Source organism: Petromyzon marinus, chromosome 9, assembly GCF_048934315.1.
Source record: "Petromyzon marinus isolate PM22_M1 ecotype Great Lakes invasive population chromosome 9, UKy_Petmar_22M1.pri1.0, whole genome shotgun sequence".
Lineage (NCBI taxonomy): Eukaryota > Metazoa > Chordata > Hyperoartia > Petromyzontiformes > Petromyzontidae > Petromyzon > Petromyzon marinus.
The window spans coordinates 11,771,282-11,789,006 of record NC_133675.1 but is presented as its reverse complement, the minus strand read 5'-3'; the positions used below and the strand labels follow the sequence as shown (position 1 = coordinate 11,789,006).

Here is a 17,725-nt window from a genome sequence, read left to right as displayed (position 1 = left end):
AAACAGTGAAAAGTGCTTATGGTGACCGAGAGAAATTGATCCGTTTTTGAAATAGCACCCTAAATGCTGGTCATCTCGGAGCACTTCACATCACTCTAATCTCAAACGTTTCAAAGGGCACCCCCAGTGACAGCTGTCCCTGTGGGTGGAAAGTGACTCAGCACCTAGCCTACAAACGGACATTAGTCCGACAATAGGGTGCTATTATAGTCATGTACCGTGCTGCTAAACCGACTGTGCAGCACAAAACAACATCATGAATAAGGGCACTAAGTCATGGAATAAATATTGAATCTTGAATACACAAAAGTATGAAATGGGTTTCCCATTACAAATAACGCAATATTATGAACATTACAAAGCTTCATGAAAATATTTAATGTCAACACAATTCAGTAAAAATCTAATTCTTTGCCATGAAATGATAATTGCAGTACAGCAATTAATCTCCATTGTGATGCACTCATGGCAATGGCATGCATTCTAAGGTAAGTGGGAACAAAACATTGGCTAGCTCGGTATGTAAACTATATTCATCGCAGAAAAAATTCTAGCATTGATCAAGTGGGCTGTCACAGGTTGGAGCTGTGCTGCTGATCGAAGTCATAACTGGATTGCACCCCCAAACATCCTGAATGCGAATTGTGTATGCACATTGGATCAATTAAACATTTGTATATAAAATATCACACGAAAGCTACACGCCACACACTTTATAAACCAGTCTCATACTGTAAGTGCCTCAGTCACAGTGAAATGTTATCGCTATTGAGGCTCAGTAGTTTGGAGAGATATAGAAACCCAACAGCTCTGCTCTCCACTACTTCATATCCAGTGACTTACGAAACTAATGCACTCTCGATGCATAACATAACACTTAAAACCTCTGCACGACTGTAATCTTGACATGAGCTCAATGCTACAAAACATGGTTTATATATAAATACAGCTCAAAACAATTCACTGTTCTCGCTAACAGTGAGGAATAAAGGGGATTATTTTAAAACAATTAGTCTTACATTACCAGGACAGAATCCAATTACCTACAAGTCTGCCACATTGGTACTTTAACATATTTACACATGCATCAGGTGAAAATGTGCCATCTAAGTTATTACTGGACTCCAAGCATTTCAATACTGTGACCAGATGTAGAAAAATCTACATAAAAATCAAAATAACTCCAAATTATCTTGGTTTCTATGTGAAATTAAGTGTCATCATACTTCAGTGCCCATTTCGGTATTAATATACCGTTTTAGTCAATAGTTTTGAAACTGACTGCAAGTCATCATAACAGCCAAATGCTTATCCTTCAACTCAAAGAGGGGTGGGCATAGCCACGTGCAGTGGCTAGCACACTGTGCTACCAACCCAGTGACCTCGTTCGATTTCCAGATACGGCAATCGTAAATGGTGAACGATATCTGAAGCAGTCCTGGATACCATCGTTCCCCACTACCCTCACCAACCCGTATTGATGGGCGGTGAAATATAGTCAAAGAACCCACATGACTGATACAGCATGGGGGAGGCCAACAAGCAGGGCTGACAGATGTAATGTATCTATCTTGGACTAAGATATTCACTTGTCATAATCCAGGTTGCTGTCTTCATATTCCTGCAGCACCTCATTCGTGATACTGTCAGCTCCCTGACGTGACTTGCGAGCCACTTTCCCGCGCGTCTTGGCGGCCGAGAATGTCAGGGAGGCCTTATCAAATTCTAGCGGGATTGAGCCCAGGTCGCCATCAAAGCGATTCTTGGCCAGCTGTAGGTACTTCTTGCCATGTGTCGCACTCAGCCGGCGGTCCTGCAGTATCAGCACATTGTCCGCCTCTTGGCTGGCCTGCATGGACAAAATCAATTAAATATTAAACCTGGCTCGATGCACAGCCAAGCAATCATTGAATCTAATTAATAGTTTTATAATGCAGCTTGCTGATGCACAAGAGCCGGTAGTGTGCATTAATTACATAGGACTTTCATCCACACCTTTGCCGTGCCGAAGATGGAGGCTGTCTGCAGCTCCCTGTCGAAATCCTCCTTGCGGGGGTGAATCACCAGGGTCACGTGGCACATGTTCACTGTGGCAAACTTGCGGAATGCCCCCACTACAAAGTCCTGCATAGTGAACCTGGGAGGATGCCGTGCCATCAATTTCACATCCTATGTATTTATCTATAGAATATGCATAAGAGAACAAACATTGCTATTTTGACCTGTCATTTTGTGTTTTTTTATATGTAGAATATATATATCTAAAGCCTCATCTAGACTTCTCCAAAATGATAAAGTGATTTCCTCAAATGCAATAATTTGTTGTACATTCACTTTACAATTTGTTTTACATCATTAAACACGTTTAATATTAAACATATTACAGCAAAACTCAATTACAACTCTATAACACCCCTGTTAACCCACCCCCATGCTGTATATTGTGATGCCAATTATCACTGAAAACACTGGTAATTTAATCCCAATGTGCAATATAATGGATTTAATGTTATCCTATATTGACACATAAGAGCAGGTGGCCTCACCTGTCCATACTGGGGTTCTGTAGACCCAACATGAACTGAAGGTTATCTATGACCACGTGGGAGATGTCATACATGTACACGGCATGCTGCATTGTGTCCAGCACAGTCCTGTAATGAGATTAAGCATATTATTTTGTGAACTGCAATTCAAGCAAGCTATATTTGTGGTTTGACAAAGGGTTGTCCATCATGATCAGATGATTAACACAGCATATTGGAGCACCTCCGTGCATTAAGAACTCATAAAAATAACATTTTACATAGTACTTTGAGGCCCATTATCCCCCACTAAATTTGCCTGTTTCTTATTTTTTTAGATAAATTGCCTATATATGCACATAGAAACACACATTTTAAGTGGGCAAGCAATCTAACTTTGACCTTTAAAAAGGGAATTGTCTGATATTCATTTTTTATATATATAAATATATTTTGGCAGTTGGATTTCAAAATAACATTAGTATTAAACTCTGTTTTTTTCGGTAAAGTGACTTTACCGAAAAAACCAATGAGTATAGTAATTTATGTAGTCACGAAAGCTTCAATTCTATATTAACATTAGTATTAGATTATATAAATACTTATATACCAAAGCATCTGACTGAGCATTTAAACGTAAAGCAGAGATCACTCTCAAAGGTGGCATGCAATTCACAAGCACCACCTGCACTAACGCTCACTCACTTGATATTCTGCTGGCCATGGAAGGTCATGAAGAAGAGTGGCAGGTCCTCAAAACGGTCGGCCCATTCGTCGTAGCTGTCGATGTTTGACTCCAGACGTTGACGGGCATACTGTGTGAGCATGACGCGTGCCAGCCTCACGTTTCCAATCTCAAAGCTGCCCCACAGCGTACTGACGCCTTGCGAAGCCAGGTCAAGGGCATACTCACTTATGAACGTTGTCTTGCCGCTACCAGTTGGGCCTACCACACATGAAATAATTGCAGGTTAGGAAAAGTATGGCTGTGCCAGATCATAATCAGCATCACCAGCCATGATCTACCCCACAACTGGAGGCCTGTTGCCATAGCTCACGGCTTTGCGATGCAACAACCCATCAGCCCTTACTGATGAGCTGATTTAATTGCTCCATCTCCTCATAATTCGTCGTTTGCCTGCCACTCCATCATTATTCTCGACCACCAGCAACGAGTCCTGCCCTAGCCCATTTCACTTTTCTTTGCAGTAATGTCTCTTAACTTGTGCATATTTTCGAATACATATGTTACTCTGTCTCGCAGTAGAATTCTGAGCATGCAGGTGTCCATGCTTCTTTGGGGAACTTTTCAGCATTTGTTCCATTTTCTGTCAATGTTTGTGTTTTCGATCCCGATGCCAAGGCAAGTAATATTAACGAGATACATCGATTTATTCTGCTGTGGCTGTTCAATAAAAAAACAAAAATAATCACTTAATAGACAACAGCTACTGTCCACTACAATGGGTATGTGTTATGTGAAATTCAAAATGTGCCTTGAGCCTTGTGTTAGTAAGCTCTCACCTAATGTATTAATATAACTACAATGTTCTTGTGTGGGATATTGAAAGTGAATTCATATTATGCCAGTACATTCAATCATAATTAAATCAGTACAACTCCCAATGCTCACATTACAACACCACCAGCCCCCAGCCGCCCCCCGCCCCGCCCCCCACCCCCTTCTCGCCATATTGGCTGTAACTCTGACCGGTGAAGATGGTCAGTTCGCCCTTGCGATGTCCCTTTAACAGCTTGTTAAGTGCAGGAAACCGCTGCCACTTGACACCAGCGACCTGCTCGGAATTGGCGAGCTCCCCACGCACGTCTTCCCGCAGCTGCCTGAAGAGCGTGATGGCTTTGTGGGCGGCCGGCAGGGAGGAGCGCAGAGCCTGCTGCAGGGCGCTGACCGTCCCGCCGCGGGGTGTGGTGCTGCCCGTCAGCGAGAGGGCCTCCAGCGGCCGAGGCTGAGGACCCTCTCCCAGCCGCACCAGAGAACAGCGGCGCAGGCCCAGCTTCCGTGCGAAGCCCTTGGACGTTTCCCACGCATTCAGGTCGCTGCCCAGCCACAGGATCACCTTGCCAGTGAGGACATTTTGATAATGGCACAGTTTTTTTATTATCATCGTGCTGCATGGTAAGAACAAGTTGAGACTTTTATGTTGATTATGTACGTATGTATGCATGTCTGTTGAACTTCTTTCACACCGTATGTAGCCAACCGTGCTAATTGGAGATTAAAAACACTTGCCAAAAGTTTGTCATTATGTTCCAAGAAAAACCAACCGAAACAGTTAAACTGAATAATCACATATTTTTAAAGCAATTATAGCCCATCAAGAGGGGGCACATTAAGTGCAGCCAACTTTTTAATCCTTATAAGTACACCTCTTTTACATTGCTAAAGATAACATGTTTTTAAATGTTTTAGAGGTTCCACATTTATATTGTAATAAGAGAATCTTGTTCCTACATGTATAAATTGAAGTGTTGCCTGTATCAAACGTAATGCTTAAATGCTCTGGATATCTAACTGGCCTTAAAATGTAATGTTTTGCAAATATTTGTACTTATTGTGTTACATTAGCCTGGCCCTGAGTTTTTCATTTGTCCACCTAAAGTAAAAACACATTTTCAGCGTGTACATTTTAATTTGGTTAAGCTTTAGCAGATTCAAACTGATGTTGTAATCAATTGGTGGAGCTCTATGTCCAGGGCCAAGTTAAGCCTAATATTCACTGTCAAGTCGTGATGTTAATCAAATCAACTACACAGTTGAATTCATATAAATTTGAAGTGTTATGTAAAAGTAAAAAGTATTTGTCCTAAGGTGACCAAGTGGCTCAAAGGTCAAACCGCTGAGCTGGCACTGCTGAGATTCTGGGTAAAAAATTGTGTCCTCAAATATAGTCAGGTGATTATGGCCTCAACCCGATCATCAATGAATGCACAAGAAAAGATTGGATTAAATTTGGTTCTTTACTTAATTTGGCAAAGTTCCAGCTCTGAATAGTACATTTCGGTTTTGACAGTCACGTGACTAATATTACTCGTATATGCACAGGGAAAGCGAGTCCTCCTACTGCGTGGACTAGAAGTTACTTGATGGGATCTCAGAGGTAGCTCTGTGATATCTGCTTCCATGGGCCGCTCTTTCACATGAAGGATTGCACTGCTCTGCGAGAGATCTGAATGGATACTTTGTCTCATGACACGACACCTCAAAAGAACAATTGGATAACATTTGGGGGAAATTACAGCAAAATCCCTACACATGAAAAGGAGTGCAAGGTTGGCAATGCAATTGGACAGTGGTTTGGCAAGACATTACTACGCACCTTGCGAAACTGCTCGAGGTAAGGCAACAGTGTGGGTGAAAGGCAGCTCATGCCGCGAGGTAGCGAGAGGGCCTGGCAGCTCGTAGCCTGACTCACAGCCAGGCAGTCCAGCTCATTTGACGTCAGCGCCACCTCCGAGTCCTGTGCGCCAAGCCCACCAAGAAGAGAAATACAGACTTGGGAGCTCTTCATTTAGAGATGAACAGAATATCAATTTATATGGCCAAATGGTGCAATGGACATGTTTGCCTGATGAGCGAGACTCTGGCTATGATAAATGCAGCTACTTTAGAGACTGGGTGGGGTTTTCTAATTTCTGTAGGATTAATGCATTACCACTCATTACTGAACAGTCTGTTGCAATGGATAGGCTAAAATGATTCATGCAATTTTGGTAAAAAAACACCTCTGGTTTTAATTGTTTCCAATCTGATAGTAAAATGTAACTTTAAAGCACAAAGCACAGACACAAATGAATTGTACCTAAAATGTAATTCCAAAAATGTACAAAACTACTTTTAACACTCATCCAAATTACCCTCAAGTTAAACTGATACAAAATGTAATATTATTCTATGGTAAAAAAATATACATTCAGGTCCCACTCTCATACAACCTACACTACACTCAACATGGCTAAAGCACACAAAGCCCCACACCTTAGGCATAATGAGGTGCAGGCCAAAGAGGTTGCAGTAGCGTGCACCACGTGGTAGCGTACTCTCCCTGTAAGTCACGCTTTGTCCATCAAACGCAGCCGTCAGCAGCTTCAGGCCTTTGAGGCCGTTCTGCGGTCCCAGCCACGGAAACACGAGGCTTTTGGTAGGCGGGTGCCACTTGACGGAGAAGCGCTTTAGCGTTGCGTCCGTGAGGCGCTCAATGCCATACAGCCTCTTCGCCGTGAGTTTCTGCTCCTCCTCCAGCTCGTGCAGGAAGATGGATCGTCGCCAGATCCTGTCTATTTCCTCCCGCGTGAAGCGTGCGTCATCCTCCTCGACGCCTTCAGCTGCCGCTCCGAGCCCCAACAGAAGCACATTCGGCTTCACAAACACGCGGCCTTCCTTCCGCATGGCCTCCAGACAAACCTAGTGGGTTAAGTGCGTAAAATTGACAATATTGTAAATAATGTTTACAGGCCATTAGCTGTAAGTATGTTGAACTTCTTTCGCACCGTGCATAGCCAACCATGCTATTCGGAGGTGCTAATTAAGCACTACCCTGTTTTAATGTCAAAGTGCGCAAGGTGTCTATATGGATTATCATATAGTATTGCATAATTATAATAAAAAACGTATACCTAAATCTTATTTAAACTGCGTACAAAACTTAATTCACCAATGATAGATGAAGCTCAAGCATACATGAAGTACATTTAACTACAACAAAATTACAAATCGACAAGAGCTACTTGTGAAATCATGAAAGTAAAAAAAAACTGTCAAATTAGCATTAAAACATGAACTATTTTAAATGCACATAACATATAATCACTCAATGTATTCAACTCCATTATGTACCATACCATACATTCATGTATCCATCATCCACAGGGTTACCTGTAGGTCTTCCCACGTGCCCTCGGCGAGCGTGTGCTTGCAAAAGAACTGCCCGGTCGTCTTGTTGATGTAGAGGCCGGCGTTCTCCTTCCCACCCGGTGCCCCTGGCAGCCGCTCGACAAAGGGGCTGAGCAACAGCAGGCAGGTGTGGCCGTCATGGAATTCGATGCCACTGGCGCGCAGGTACTGTCGAATCTCTGTTGCTGTTACGGGCGGCTTCCATTCCTCGTCCCCGCCCTTGAGGTACTTTTGGAAGCCGGGAATCGTGATGCAGCGAATGCCGGTCACGGCCTGTAGTCCGTCGAAGCAACGCGGCTTCGAGAGGGAATGCAGCAAACGTCTACGTGAAGGTGCAGATTGGCATGCAACTGTAGCCGGCACACGACCACCGTGCCCAGGCGTGCCATGCACCGATTTCCCACAATTGCCAAGGAGTCTCGAAGGTGCACTCAATGGGGCGCATGGAGTAAGGCATACTCTGTTGAGATGAGTGCCACGCCGTGGCTGTAGGGTGACATTTACCCATTTGTAGCACGAACACCTTCCAATTGTTGCCAGCATGGTCACTCGGTGCAGATGGCCTGCAACATACGCGGTGTAACTGAACGTTAGAAGTTGATATCCAACGTTGCACACAAGATCTTGCAAAAAAAGAATCTGTATACTGAACTTAAAAATTACTGGATTTCTAGATTCATTACAATGATTACGTTGAAGCCAACGGGCAAATTCACTTACACAACATTTTGATACCTAGACACCAAACTGCACTTGCAAAAAGTCCACAAATAAGCCATGGACTGGCATCAACACTGCCTGCATAACTTGTTTTATTTTCCTCGCATTACGTATTGAGTGTGCGCTCATGACGGGGCTTTAATATTATTTCAACTCGTGAAGTGTAATTTAATGCAGTGGCCCCAAGGATAACTTAAAACTGCACGAGTCAGAGATGGCAACATCTACATGTGATGAAATTTACTAATGGCCCTGGTGTAAAAATGCTGTTTTATTTCGTTAAAACTCGTATTTGTGTCACTTTTAAAAATAGGATATGCATACCTGTCAACCCCTTATCAGTGCCTACCTTATTACAGACCAATTCAGACCTTATTGGTCACCACGTGCCCTTATAAATCTCAACGTTAATCCTACAAAGTCCCATCACAAGGGAGAAACACATTTTTTAAACCTAATTTTCCCTGTACATTCCCTGTACAAGAATACGGGTAAACCGAACGGGTTGACAGGTATACATATGCTTCAGTGTAATATTTGTAAACGGATTGGAGATTGCGTTAGGTTTAAGGCCACCTGGTGGAAAGTGATGATACAGTAGTCGCAATTATTTGTAAGCCCTTAAATGATTTTTTTTAAAAAATCTGCGCCTTTTTGTGAGGGTGCCTCTCTCGATACTGTGACCGCCCATCCATCGGCAGCGGGCCAATGTTTTGGAATCCCAAGTGGGTGTCGAGAACCTCTAGGTATACTCGGCCTACAACCCTTAAAACGAATACCAGCTGGTGCTCGGGTCACACGATCAGCAATGCGTACACAACCAGGACCTGCCTTCACGAGGCAACACACACAACAAACACAGATTTGTTTCGCGGAACCTATAAGCGCCGCTCGATTTTTGGTTACGTCTTGCTGTTGGTGTCGAACGACACAATCTAATTCCCCGACCGTGACGGCGACTCGCTTGGGGCTTCGTCCGTCTCGCGTCCGAGGACGCCCAGGAGACAAACTCACCCAGAACGCGCCCGAATCTCGTCAGATCTCAAAAGCTAAGGCCGGTCGTTTGTTCCGAGCCCACGGCGACTTGAGGGCTTGCCGCGAAGCTGCAAGGTTGTGGCAGCACAGCGTTACAGTAATGTGTACCGATTTAACACGTAGGCTTTCGCGAGCAATGTCATACACAATACGGGGGGGGGTGTTTTTTTGGGAGGGGGGGGGGTAAGGTCGCGTAAATATACACACGTGTCGATAAACCCGCCACCATCCGACACAGCCGATTAATAAGGTTTGTCACGTAAAGGGAGGATGCCAATTGGTTACGAGTAGAGCACCACCGGTGTGTGGCAGAGTAAACCCACAACACCGTGTAGCGACCTACAGTCGCTACAGTGCAGTGTACCCAACCGTGTGCCGATTGCGCGCCTTTGCAAACCCGCACTGACCGGGGTGGCGGGTGGCGGGTGATGTAGCTCACACAAACCCTCACGAAACCCTCACCGCGTAGCGGTGGCGGGTGCGATGCGGGCGGCGAGGGCACTCATCCAGCAGTGGATTTAACCCGAGGGGGTCTGCCCGTGGGACTATCGCGAGGCAGCGCTCGTCAACAGCGGCGGCGGCTCGCGGGGCAGGACCCACGGCGCGAGCGGCGGAGAGCAAAAAAAGCGCCGGTAGTAATTATCAGTGCGTGAAGGGCGCAATAATCGTGAAAGGTTTAAGTGTTGTTGCAATGAGAACTGTAGATAACGGGAAGGCGAGAGAGACGGGGAGGAGGGAGGTAAACGAACCGCTTTGAAATTCGCACGAGGGCCGCGTGGTGGTGGTGGCGGTGGGGGTCGTCACCTTGCGAACCCCGCGCTGCGATTGGCTAAAGCGGCGTCACGTGCTCTACGGAGGCTGCAGAGGCGGGGTTTGTCTATTTATTTATTTATTTTCCTGTGGCGTAAAGAAACCACGTGGAAGTCGATTTTTTAATCGCGCGTTGTAAATTTAACAAGGGCCGCCGGACGTTCGATCGGCGAGGACGAACGCGCCTCAACGTCAAAACACCGGTGAATGAACTTGAAGCGGAATCATCGAGGAGCCGGAGAGTAAAGTGCCCACGTGATGATGGGAAACACAGCACACAATTTGTTTCAGTAAAGGATATGCGTCAACAAGTAATGCGACGCGATCCATAATAGAGGTTTTTTTGGGGGTTAGATCGCGTAAATAAATAATGTGTTGTTAAACCCGCCACCACCCGACACAGCCAATTAGTAAGGTTTACAATCTCAGACTGAAAATGTTCTGTATTTGCTCTCCAACACACCGGTGTGCTGTACTAGTAACGAATTTGCATGTTCTCTTTACGTGACAAACCTTACTAATGGGCTGTGTCGGGTGTGGCGGGTTTAACGACACATTTACGGAATCTAACCCATATTTTTTATTTTTATTATGGATTGCGAAAGCCTGCGTGTTAAAATGAAAATGATGTTTGCAAGTTTTAAGAATACGGACGCTTACAAAGCTAACAAACCAATGGGAATTACAAATTGTGTTACGACGAATTGTGACAGCAAGTGGTATTGGCATGAATGTTCTCCAAATTTGTGTTGTTTGTACAGCTCTACAATATTCGACCAGCAGAGGGAACCCACTCCCTATGAGTCGATGTGGACGCGAATGATGGTGGCACCACAATAGGTATTGTGGTGGCACCACAATAGGTATTGTGGTGGCAATAGGTATTGTGGTGGCACCACAATAGGTATTGTGGTGGCACCACAATAGGTATTGTGGTGGTGCCACCGCAGCGGAGCAACTCGGCCGGCGCTACCCTCTCCTCGCACCCCCCCCATCCCCCAAGAACGCACGCCCCACTAAACACTCACATGCACCCCCGTAGGGTCTCGAGGAGGGATCGCCTGGTACGATGGGTTTTCACCCGAGGACCCCACTAGCAGGGACGTTCCACAGTTTCCCCGGACCAGGAAATTGGCTGAGCCCCCCAGACCGGATTACATGGCGGCCCCCCCAAAAAGGGGGCATAGAGCTTTACAGGCCGGCCGCGATGAAGCATACACAATACGGGGGGATGGGACCTTCAGCCAGCACCCAGCGGCAGGGTAAACAGTGGGGTGGGAGGGAAAAGCCCCTAGGCAGATACGAGTTGATTTAAGTTGGAGGGAGCGAGGGGATTATCGGTGAGTCAACAGCGAGGAACGCAGGCACAGAGACAATGGGAATGGGGGGGGATGACGCGACCCCCCCCCCCCCCCAACGGCCAGAACGCTCAAAACGGCCGCAAAGAGGATTCGATTGGATGCGCAGGATGACGTCATATGACCCGGGGGTTAGGGGGCTTTGGGGACATAAGGGGGCCGGAGGGGCGGATTGAAGTAGAGTTCTTCTGGAGCGATGTAAGAGACTAGCCGTCCTCAGCGTCCGTGCGACACCTGCAGGGTGGAGCTGGAAACGATCGGCCAGAAAAAGTCCCCAAGACGAGCATCTTCCATAGCCCTCATCGGGCAGCTGAAGAGGTGAATAGGTACGAGGAGGGGGGCCAATTCAGCCCAGCTCGCAGTCAGCTCGAGCTTGGGGGATAGACGCACTCTGAGACGGCCAGGTGATAGGAGGTTAGGCGCTGTCCGAAGGGTGCTGGCTGGAGGGAGCCATAAACAGGGGTTCACTATTCGTTCCAGGAAATAAATCTTAGTGTCTGTGCACGCACCGCAGTGTTAACGGTGAGACACACGTGAGTGTCACTAGTGTCTATGTGTGCACCGCAGTGTTAACGGTGAGACACACGTGTCACTAGTGTCTGTGTGTGCACCACGGTGTTAATGGTGAGACACACGCGAGTGTCACTAGTGTCTGTGTGTGCACCACGGTGTTAATGGTGAGACACACGTGAGTGTCACGTGTGTCTGTGCGTGCACCGCGGTGTTAACGGTGAGACACACGTGTCACTAGTGTCTGTGTGTGCACCACGGTGTTAATGGTGAGACACACGTGTCACTAGTGTCTGTGTGTGCACCGCAGTGTTAACGGTGAGACACACGTGAGTGTGTCACTAGTGTCTGTGCCCGCACCACAGTGTTAACGGTGAGACACACGTGAGTGTGTCACTAGTGTCTGTGCGTGCAACGCGGTGTTAACGGTGAGACACACGAGTGTCACTAGTGTCTGTGCGTGCACCGCAGTGTTAACGGTGAGACACACGTGAGTGTGTCACTAGTGTCTGTGTGTGCACCGCAGTGTTAATGGTGAGACACACGTGAGTGTGTCACTAGTGTCTGTGTGTGCACCACAGTGTTAACGGTGAGACACACGTGTGTCACTAGTGTCTGTGTGTGCACCGCAGTGTTAATGGTGAGACACACGCGAGTGTCACTAGTGTCTGTGTGTGCACCGCAGTGTTAATGGTGAGACACACGTGTGTCACTAGTGTCTGTGTGTGCACCGCAGTGTTAACGGTGAGACACACGAGTGTCACTAGTGTCTGTGCGTGCACCGCAGTGTTAACGGTGAGACACGTGAGTGTGTCACTAGTGTCTGTGTGTGCACCGCAGTGTTAACGGTGAGACACACGTGAGTGGGTGGGGGGACGCGCGTGAGCGCCGATTAATTTATTAATATCCGGACCGCGCGGGAGCGTTCGCCTTGTTGATACGGCTTAGTGGAAATTATTAATTAAACCCCACAGCGGAGAGTCAAACAATTACGTAATCCATGCGGTTAGGAAGCATCCGTGGGGGGAAGGGCACGCGGCGCGTAATCAACCCCTAGTCGGTGTCGGCCAGCCGCTGGCTATGTCGGTCAGAGAGGACCCTGGGACGGGGGGGGGCACCCGATCGATGGGGTGGGGGGCACGAGCGACACAAACGCGGAGGGGACGAGGGGGGGAGGCAAACGCCACCCCCCCCCCTCGCGCGAGGAGGGGGAGGAGGTGAGTGACCCCCCTCCCAATGGCGGGTGGGGGGGGGCATCAGCCCCCACCAAGTAGAAGTGGCGCCCCTCCCGCCCGTGGTGGGTGAGGGGGAGGTCGGCCCCCACCTAATGGGGAGTGAAGGGGGGGGGGGCATCAGCCCCCACCAAGTAGATGTGGCGCCCCCCCCCCCGCTCGTGGTGAGGGAGGGGGGGATCGGCCCCCACATAGTGGGAAGTTGGGGGGGCATTAGCCCCCACAGTATGTTTAAACTATTGTTTTTGATTGAATAAAAAGTATTGCTTAACTGAGCGAGAAAATTCCAGTACATAAATGTATTATTTACAGTAGTGACATATTTTGGGCATTACGGTATAATCAGTTATTTCAGTGTTTACTTTTATACTTAGAGATTTTGAAAATACAGTTGTGCAATTTATTATTTCACGTTTAAACAAAATAAAAAAAACGAATCAAAGCCGGCTGTGTTGCGTCTGGCAGTTTTGCCAAAACAAACATACGTTTGTAATTTCGTCTGGAAATCCATGCTTGTTATTCGTCTTGATAAAAAAAAACTTTTGTTTTCATCAAAAAAACTGCACACGTGTTTTTAGTTCAGGCATACCTCCGTTTTAAAGATATTTGGGTGCACGTTAGCTGCCACATTTCATGATGCCATAACAATGTCGAAGTGGAGTGACTGAAATTGTGGCTCCTGCTTCTGCAATGGTGAGCACACTGGACTCTACGCCGGTTTCAATCTCCCTTCGCAGCAGTTGAACCAAAAGTGCAAGTTTCTTAAGGTCACCCCCGTCTGTCCACCTAACAGTATACATGGGTGACACCAAAGCTTGTCAATGAGCAGGTCGCGTGGGGTGAGGTAAAGTGTGGGTACTCCGACGTCTTTTATGATAGTCTGACCCAGCGTGGAAGAGTAGGCCAAACACCCTGTAGGGCTCCCAGTGGGGTGAACAAGACATTTGTTGGTCTGCACCGTTACAACCAGTACGGTACTGGTTTTCTTGAATCAAACTCCGATTAACGTAACACGCAGGCACATTTAGACTATCACGGGTCCAGCTAAGTCTTACACTTAATGTGTGAAGACGCTGTTCTTTATTGTTGTTGGCTGTTATGAAAGGGTGGTTCAGTACTCGTATTTCCGGTTTATTTTGAATTTGTTTTCATTTTCAGATGGACTCGCCAACAGCTGCCACGCAGTGTTTACCAAACAAGCGTGCTAGTGTCGTTCAGGGTATACAAATCTCACCGAATATATTCGCTGCTCGACTGCTGGATAGAGTAAGCACGTGGCGAATAGCTCGAGCCGTAGCAAAGATGTACACAGAATGTGGTGTTCCGGATGCGGAAATAATCGTGGTCAGTGACCTTGCTGAACTTAAACCCCGCACGTGTTACCTAACGCCGTGAGCTGCACTCTTGCAAATCCATGTATTCGCTTGTGGTGCAAATTGCACTCCAACCTCGATACGTATAAAGGAAATACAGTCATGTTACTGGTAGGAAACGTAGTGGACTGGAAGCCCAACCGGGATTAATTCACAGGAGGCAGGGGATTAATTGTGTATGTCTGTGGATGTCTGTCCACGTGTATCCGGACACCCGGATATATAACAAATGCGCTCCTAGTGGACATTACTGGTAGGAAACGTAGTGGACTGGAAGCCCAACCGGGATTAATTTATAAGGGCCTCCCCACCCAGGGTGGGGCTGGGTGGGGAGGCCCTTATAAAACTCAACGTTTAACCTAATCACGCCGGCTTGTGCCCACCCTCACAGTCGGGCATATTTGCAGAATACACCACGCCGCCATTGACCCTGGCCATTGACCGAGCAACCCAGCGTTCCTACCAGTTCCCTCCGCAGGAATGTGTTAATTCCTTCCTTCGTGAAAGCCACAACTACAGTGAGGGAAAAAAGTATTTGATCCCCTGCTGATTTTGTACGTTTGTCCACTGCCAAAGAAATTATCAGTCTATAATTATAATGGTAGGTTTATTTGAACAGTGAGAGACAGAATAACAACAAAAAAATCCAGAAAAACGCATGTCAAAAATGTTATAAATTGATTTGCATTTTAATGAGGGAAATAAGTATTTGACCCCCTCTCAATCAGGAAGATTTCTGGCTCCCAGGTGTCTTTTATACAGGTAACGAGTTGAGATTAGGAGCACAGTATTAAAGGGAGTGCCCCTAATCTCAGCTTGTTACCTGTATAAAAGACACCTGTCCACAGAAGCAATCAATCAATCAGATTCCAAACTCTCCACCATGGCCAAGACAAAAGAGCTCTCCAAGGATGTCAGGGACAAGATTGTTGACCTACACAAGGCTGGAATGGGCTACAAGACCATTGCCAAGCAGCTTGGTTGCAATGATCATGACAACGGTGAGGAATCAGCCCAGAACTACACGGGAGGATCTTGTCAATGATCTCAAGGCAGCTGGGACCATAGTCACCAAGATAACAATTGGTAACACACTACGCCGTGAAGGACTGAAATCCTGCAGCGCCCGCAAGGTCCCTCTGCTCAAGAAAGCACATATACATGCCCGTCTGAAGTTTGCCAATGAACACCTGAATGATTCAGAGGACAACTGGGTGAAAGTGTTGTGGTCAGATGAGACCAAAATGGAGCTCTTTGGCATCAACTCAACTCGCCGTGTTTGGAGGAGGAGGAATGCTGCCTATGACCCCTAGAACACCATCCCCACCGTCAAACATGGAGGTGGAAACATTATGCTTTGGGGTGTTTTTCTGCTAAGGGGACAGGACAACTTCACCGCATCAAAGGGATGATGGACGGGGCTATGTATCGTCAAATCTTGGGTGAGAACCTCCTTCCCTCAGCCAGGGCATTGAAAATGGGTCGTGGATGGGTATTCCAGCATGACAATGACCCAAAACACACGGCCAAGGCAACAAAGGAGTGGCTCAAGTAGAAGCACATTAAGGTCCTGGAGTGGCCTAGCCAGTCTCCAGACCTTAATCCCATAGAAAATCTGTGGAGGAAGCTGAAGGTTCGAGTTGGCAAACGTCAGCCTCGAAACCTTAATGATTTGGAGAAGATCTGCAAAGAGGAGTGGGACAAAATCCCTCCTGAGATGTGTGCAAACCTGGTGGCCAACTACAAGAAACGCCTGACCTCTGTGATTGCCAACAAGGGTTTTGCCACCAAGTACTAAGTCATGTTTTGCAGAGGGGTCAAATATTTATTTCCCTCATTAAAATGCAAATCAATTAATAACATTTTTGACATGCGTTTTTCTGAATTTTTTTGTTGTTATTCTGTCTCTCACTGTTCAAATAGACTTACCATTAAAATTATAGACTGGTCATTTCTTTGTCAGTGGGCAAACGTACAAAATCAGCAGGGAATCAAATACTGTTTTCCCTCACTGTATGACAAACAAGGGATTGCGTTGGCAGTGGAACAGAAACGCGCCTTTAATTTCTCAACAAACTCGTTTAATAAGCACTGCCTTACAACGAACATTGTACAGTCGGAGTAACCGGCCGACGTTTAGGGGAATGGTCCTTTTTACAGATTATTTTATCTGTACAGCAGATAACGATCACCGTTTGTAACTTTTTTAATAACTGAAAGGTCACTGAAGTTGATATTTTAAAGCGCAGTGATTCGCGCACTACATTTTTAACCCGGCTAGCCTGAGTTTGATTCTCGATCTGAACCGACCCTGCCCCCCAAGCCCTTTTCATGAATCCGCACTGACCAGCGTGGTGAAGTATGGTCAAACAAATCCCGCGACTGACATGCCTTGGGAAAGCCTTCATCAAACGGTGGATTTTATAAATCGATGCACACACACGACACAGGGTATGTCCCTTCGGCGAGGAGATTAATTTTCCAATTTTAGGGATTCTATTCAATCCAACCCATTCCAGCACGCCAATTGATCTCGTCCATCAGTCATTATCTCTTCGAGCTACGTATCATCCCCAAGCCCATCTCTATTCATATATTGCAACACCTTCAAATGTAAAACGTGGATTCTAACAGGCAATGCGATGCCTGCATCAAGAGGTTTACAATTGCCACCTGTGTACGAATCGTTCATCAGTTAGTTCGTTACAACCCTTCTTCGAAGTCTGCATAATTGCGAATAGGCTGCCCTCTGTGTGGTCAGTGTAGGGGCAGAGGCAGGGTTTAGTGGAGGGTGTGGTGGTGAGGTGAGTGGTTGGCTGGCTGGTCGGGCGAATGGATGGGTAAGTGTAGTGGTTGGCTGGCTGGCTGGTGGGTGAAGGGTCGTATGGTTTGAGTGAGCAGCTAGCTGACTGCAGGCTGCATGTGTTAGTGACCGCCTGGATGACTAAGTAGCTGGCTGTGTGAATCTGGCGTATTGCTTAGTGAAGTTACTGACTGGGTGTGTGGACTGTGAGGTGGTTGGGTGATTAGCTGGTCGAGTGGGTGGGGTGATTATTTTTTTGGCTGGTTTAGTGGGGTGATTAGATGATTATACAGTCGGCTGGGTGCTGAGTGTAGTCGCTGGCGCCGTGAGTGGGTGTTTGGGTTCTGGTGGAACGGCTAAACCGGCTTTGCTGGGCGGTCTGTTGGGGGGGTGGGGGGTGGTGGGTGGTTAGGTGATTAGCCGGTTGGCTGGGAGCCAAGGGAAGTG

The 17,725-nt window shown here is 46.8% G+C and overlaps 1 protein-coding gene across 5 annotated transcripts; it reads right to left on the bottom strand.

Moving 5' to 3' along the window:
• Positions 1-358: 358 nt before the first annotated feature.
• TWNK (twinkle mtDNA helicase) lies at positions 359-10,048 on the bottom strand. 5 transcript variants are annotated; one of them, XM_032950442.2, is made up of 10 exons: positions 9,942-10,031; positions 9,172-9,260; positions 7,420-8,000; positions 6,523-6,948; positions 5,864-6,004; positions 4,237-4,603; positions 3,231-3,471; positions 2,547-2,654; positions 1,996-2,137; positions 359-1,849 (listed from the first exon to the last, which is right to left on the bottom strand). In XM_032950442.2, exons 3-10 carry the CDS (start codon positions 7,978-7,980, stop codon positions 1,586-1,588), a joined length of 2,250 nt encoding a protein of 749 aa, XP_032806333.1. In that variant the 5' UTR covers positions 7,981-8,000; positions 9,172-9,260; positions 9,942-10,031; the 3' UTR covers positions 359-1,585. The 5 variants fall into 5 exon arrangements, with proteins under 5 accessions (XP_032806333.1, XP_032806332.1, XP_032806335.1 ...); XM_032950441.2 differs by lacking the exon at positions 9,172-9,260 and having other exon boundaries at positions 9,942-10,048; XM_032950444.2 differs by lacking the exons at positions 9,172-9,260; positions 9,942-10,031 and adding an exon at positions 9,600-9,935.
• Positions 10,049-17,725: the final 7,677 nt, after the last annotated feature.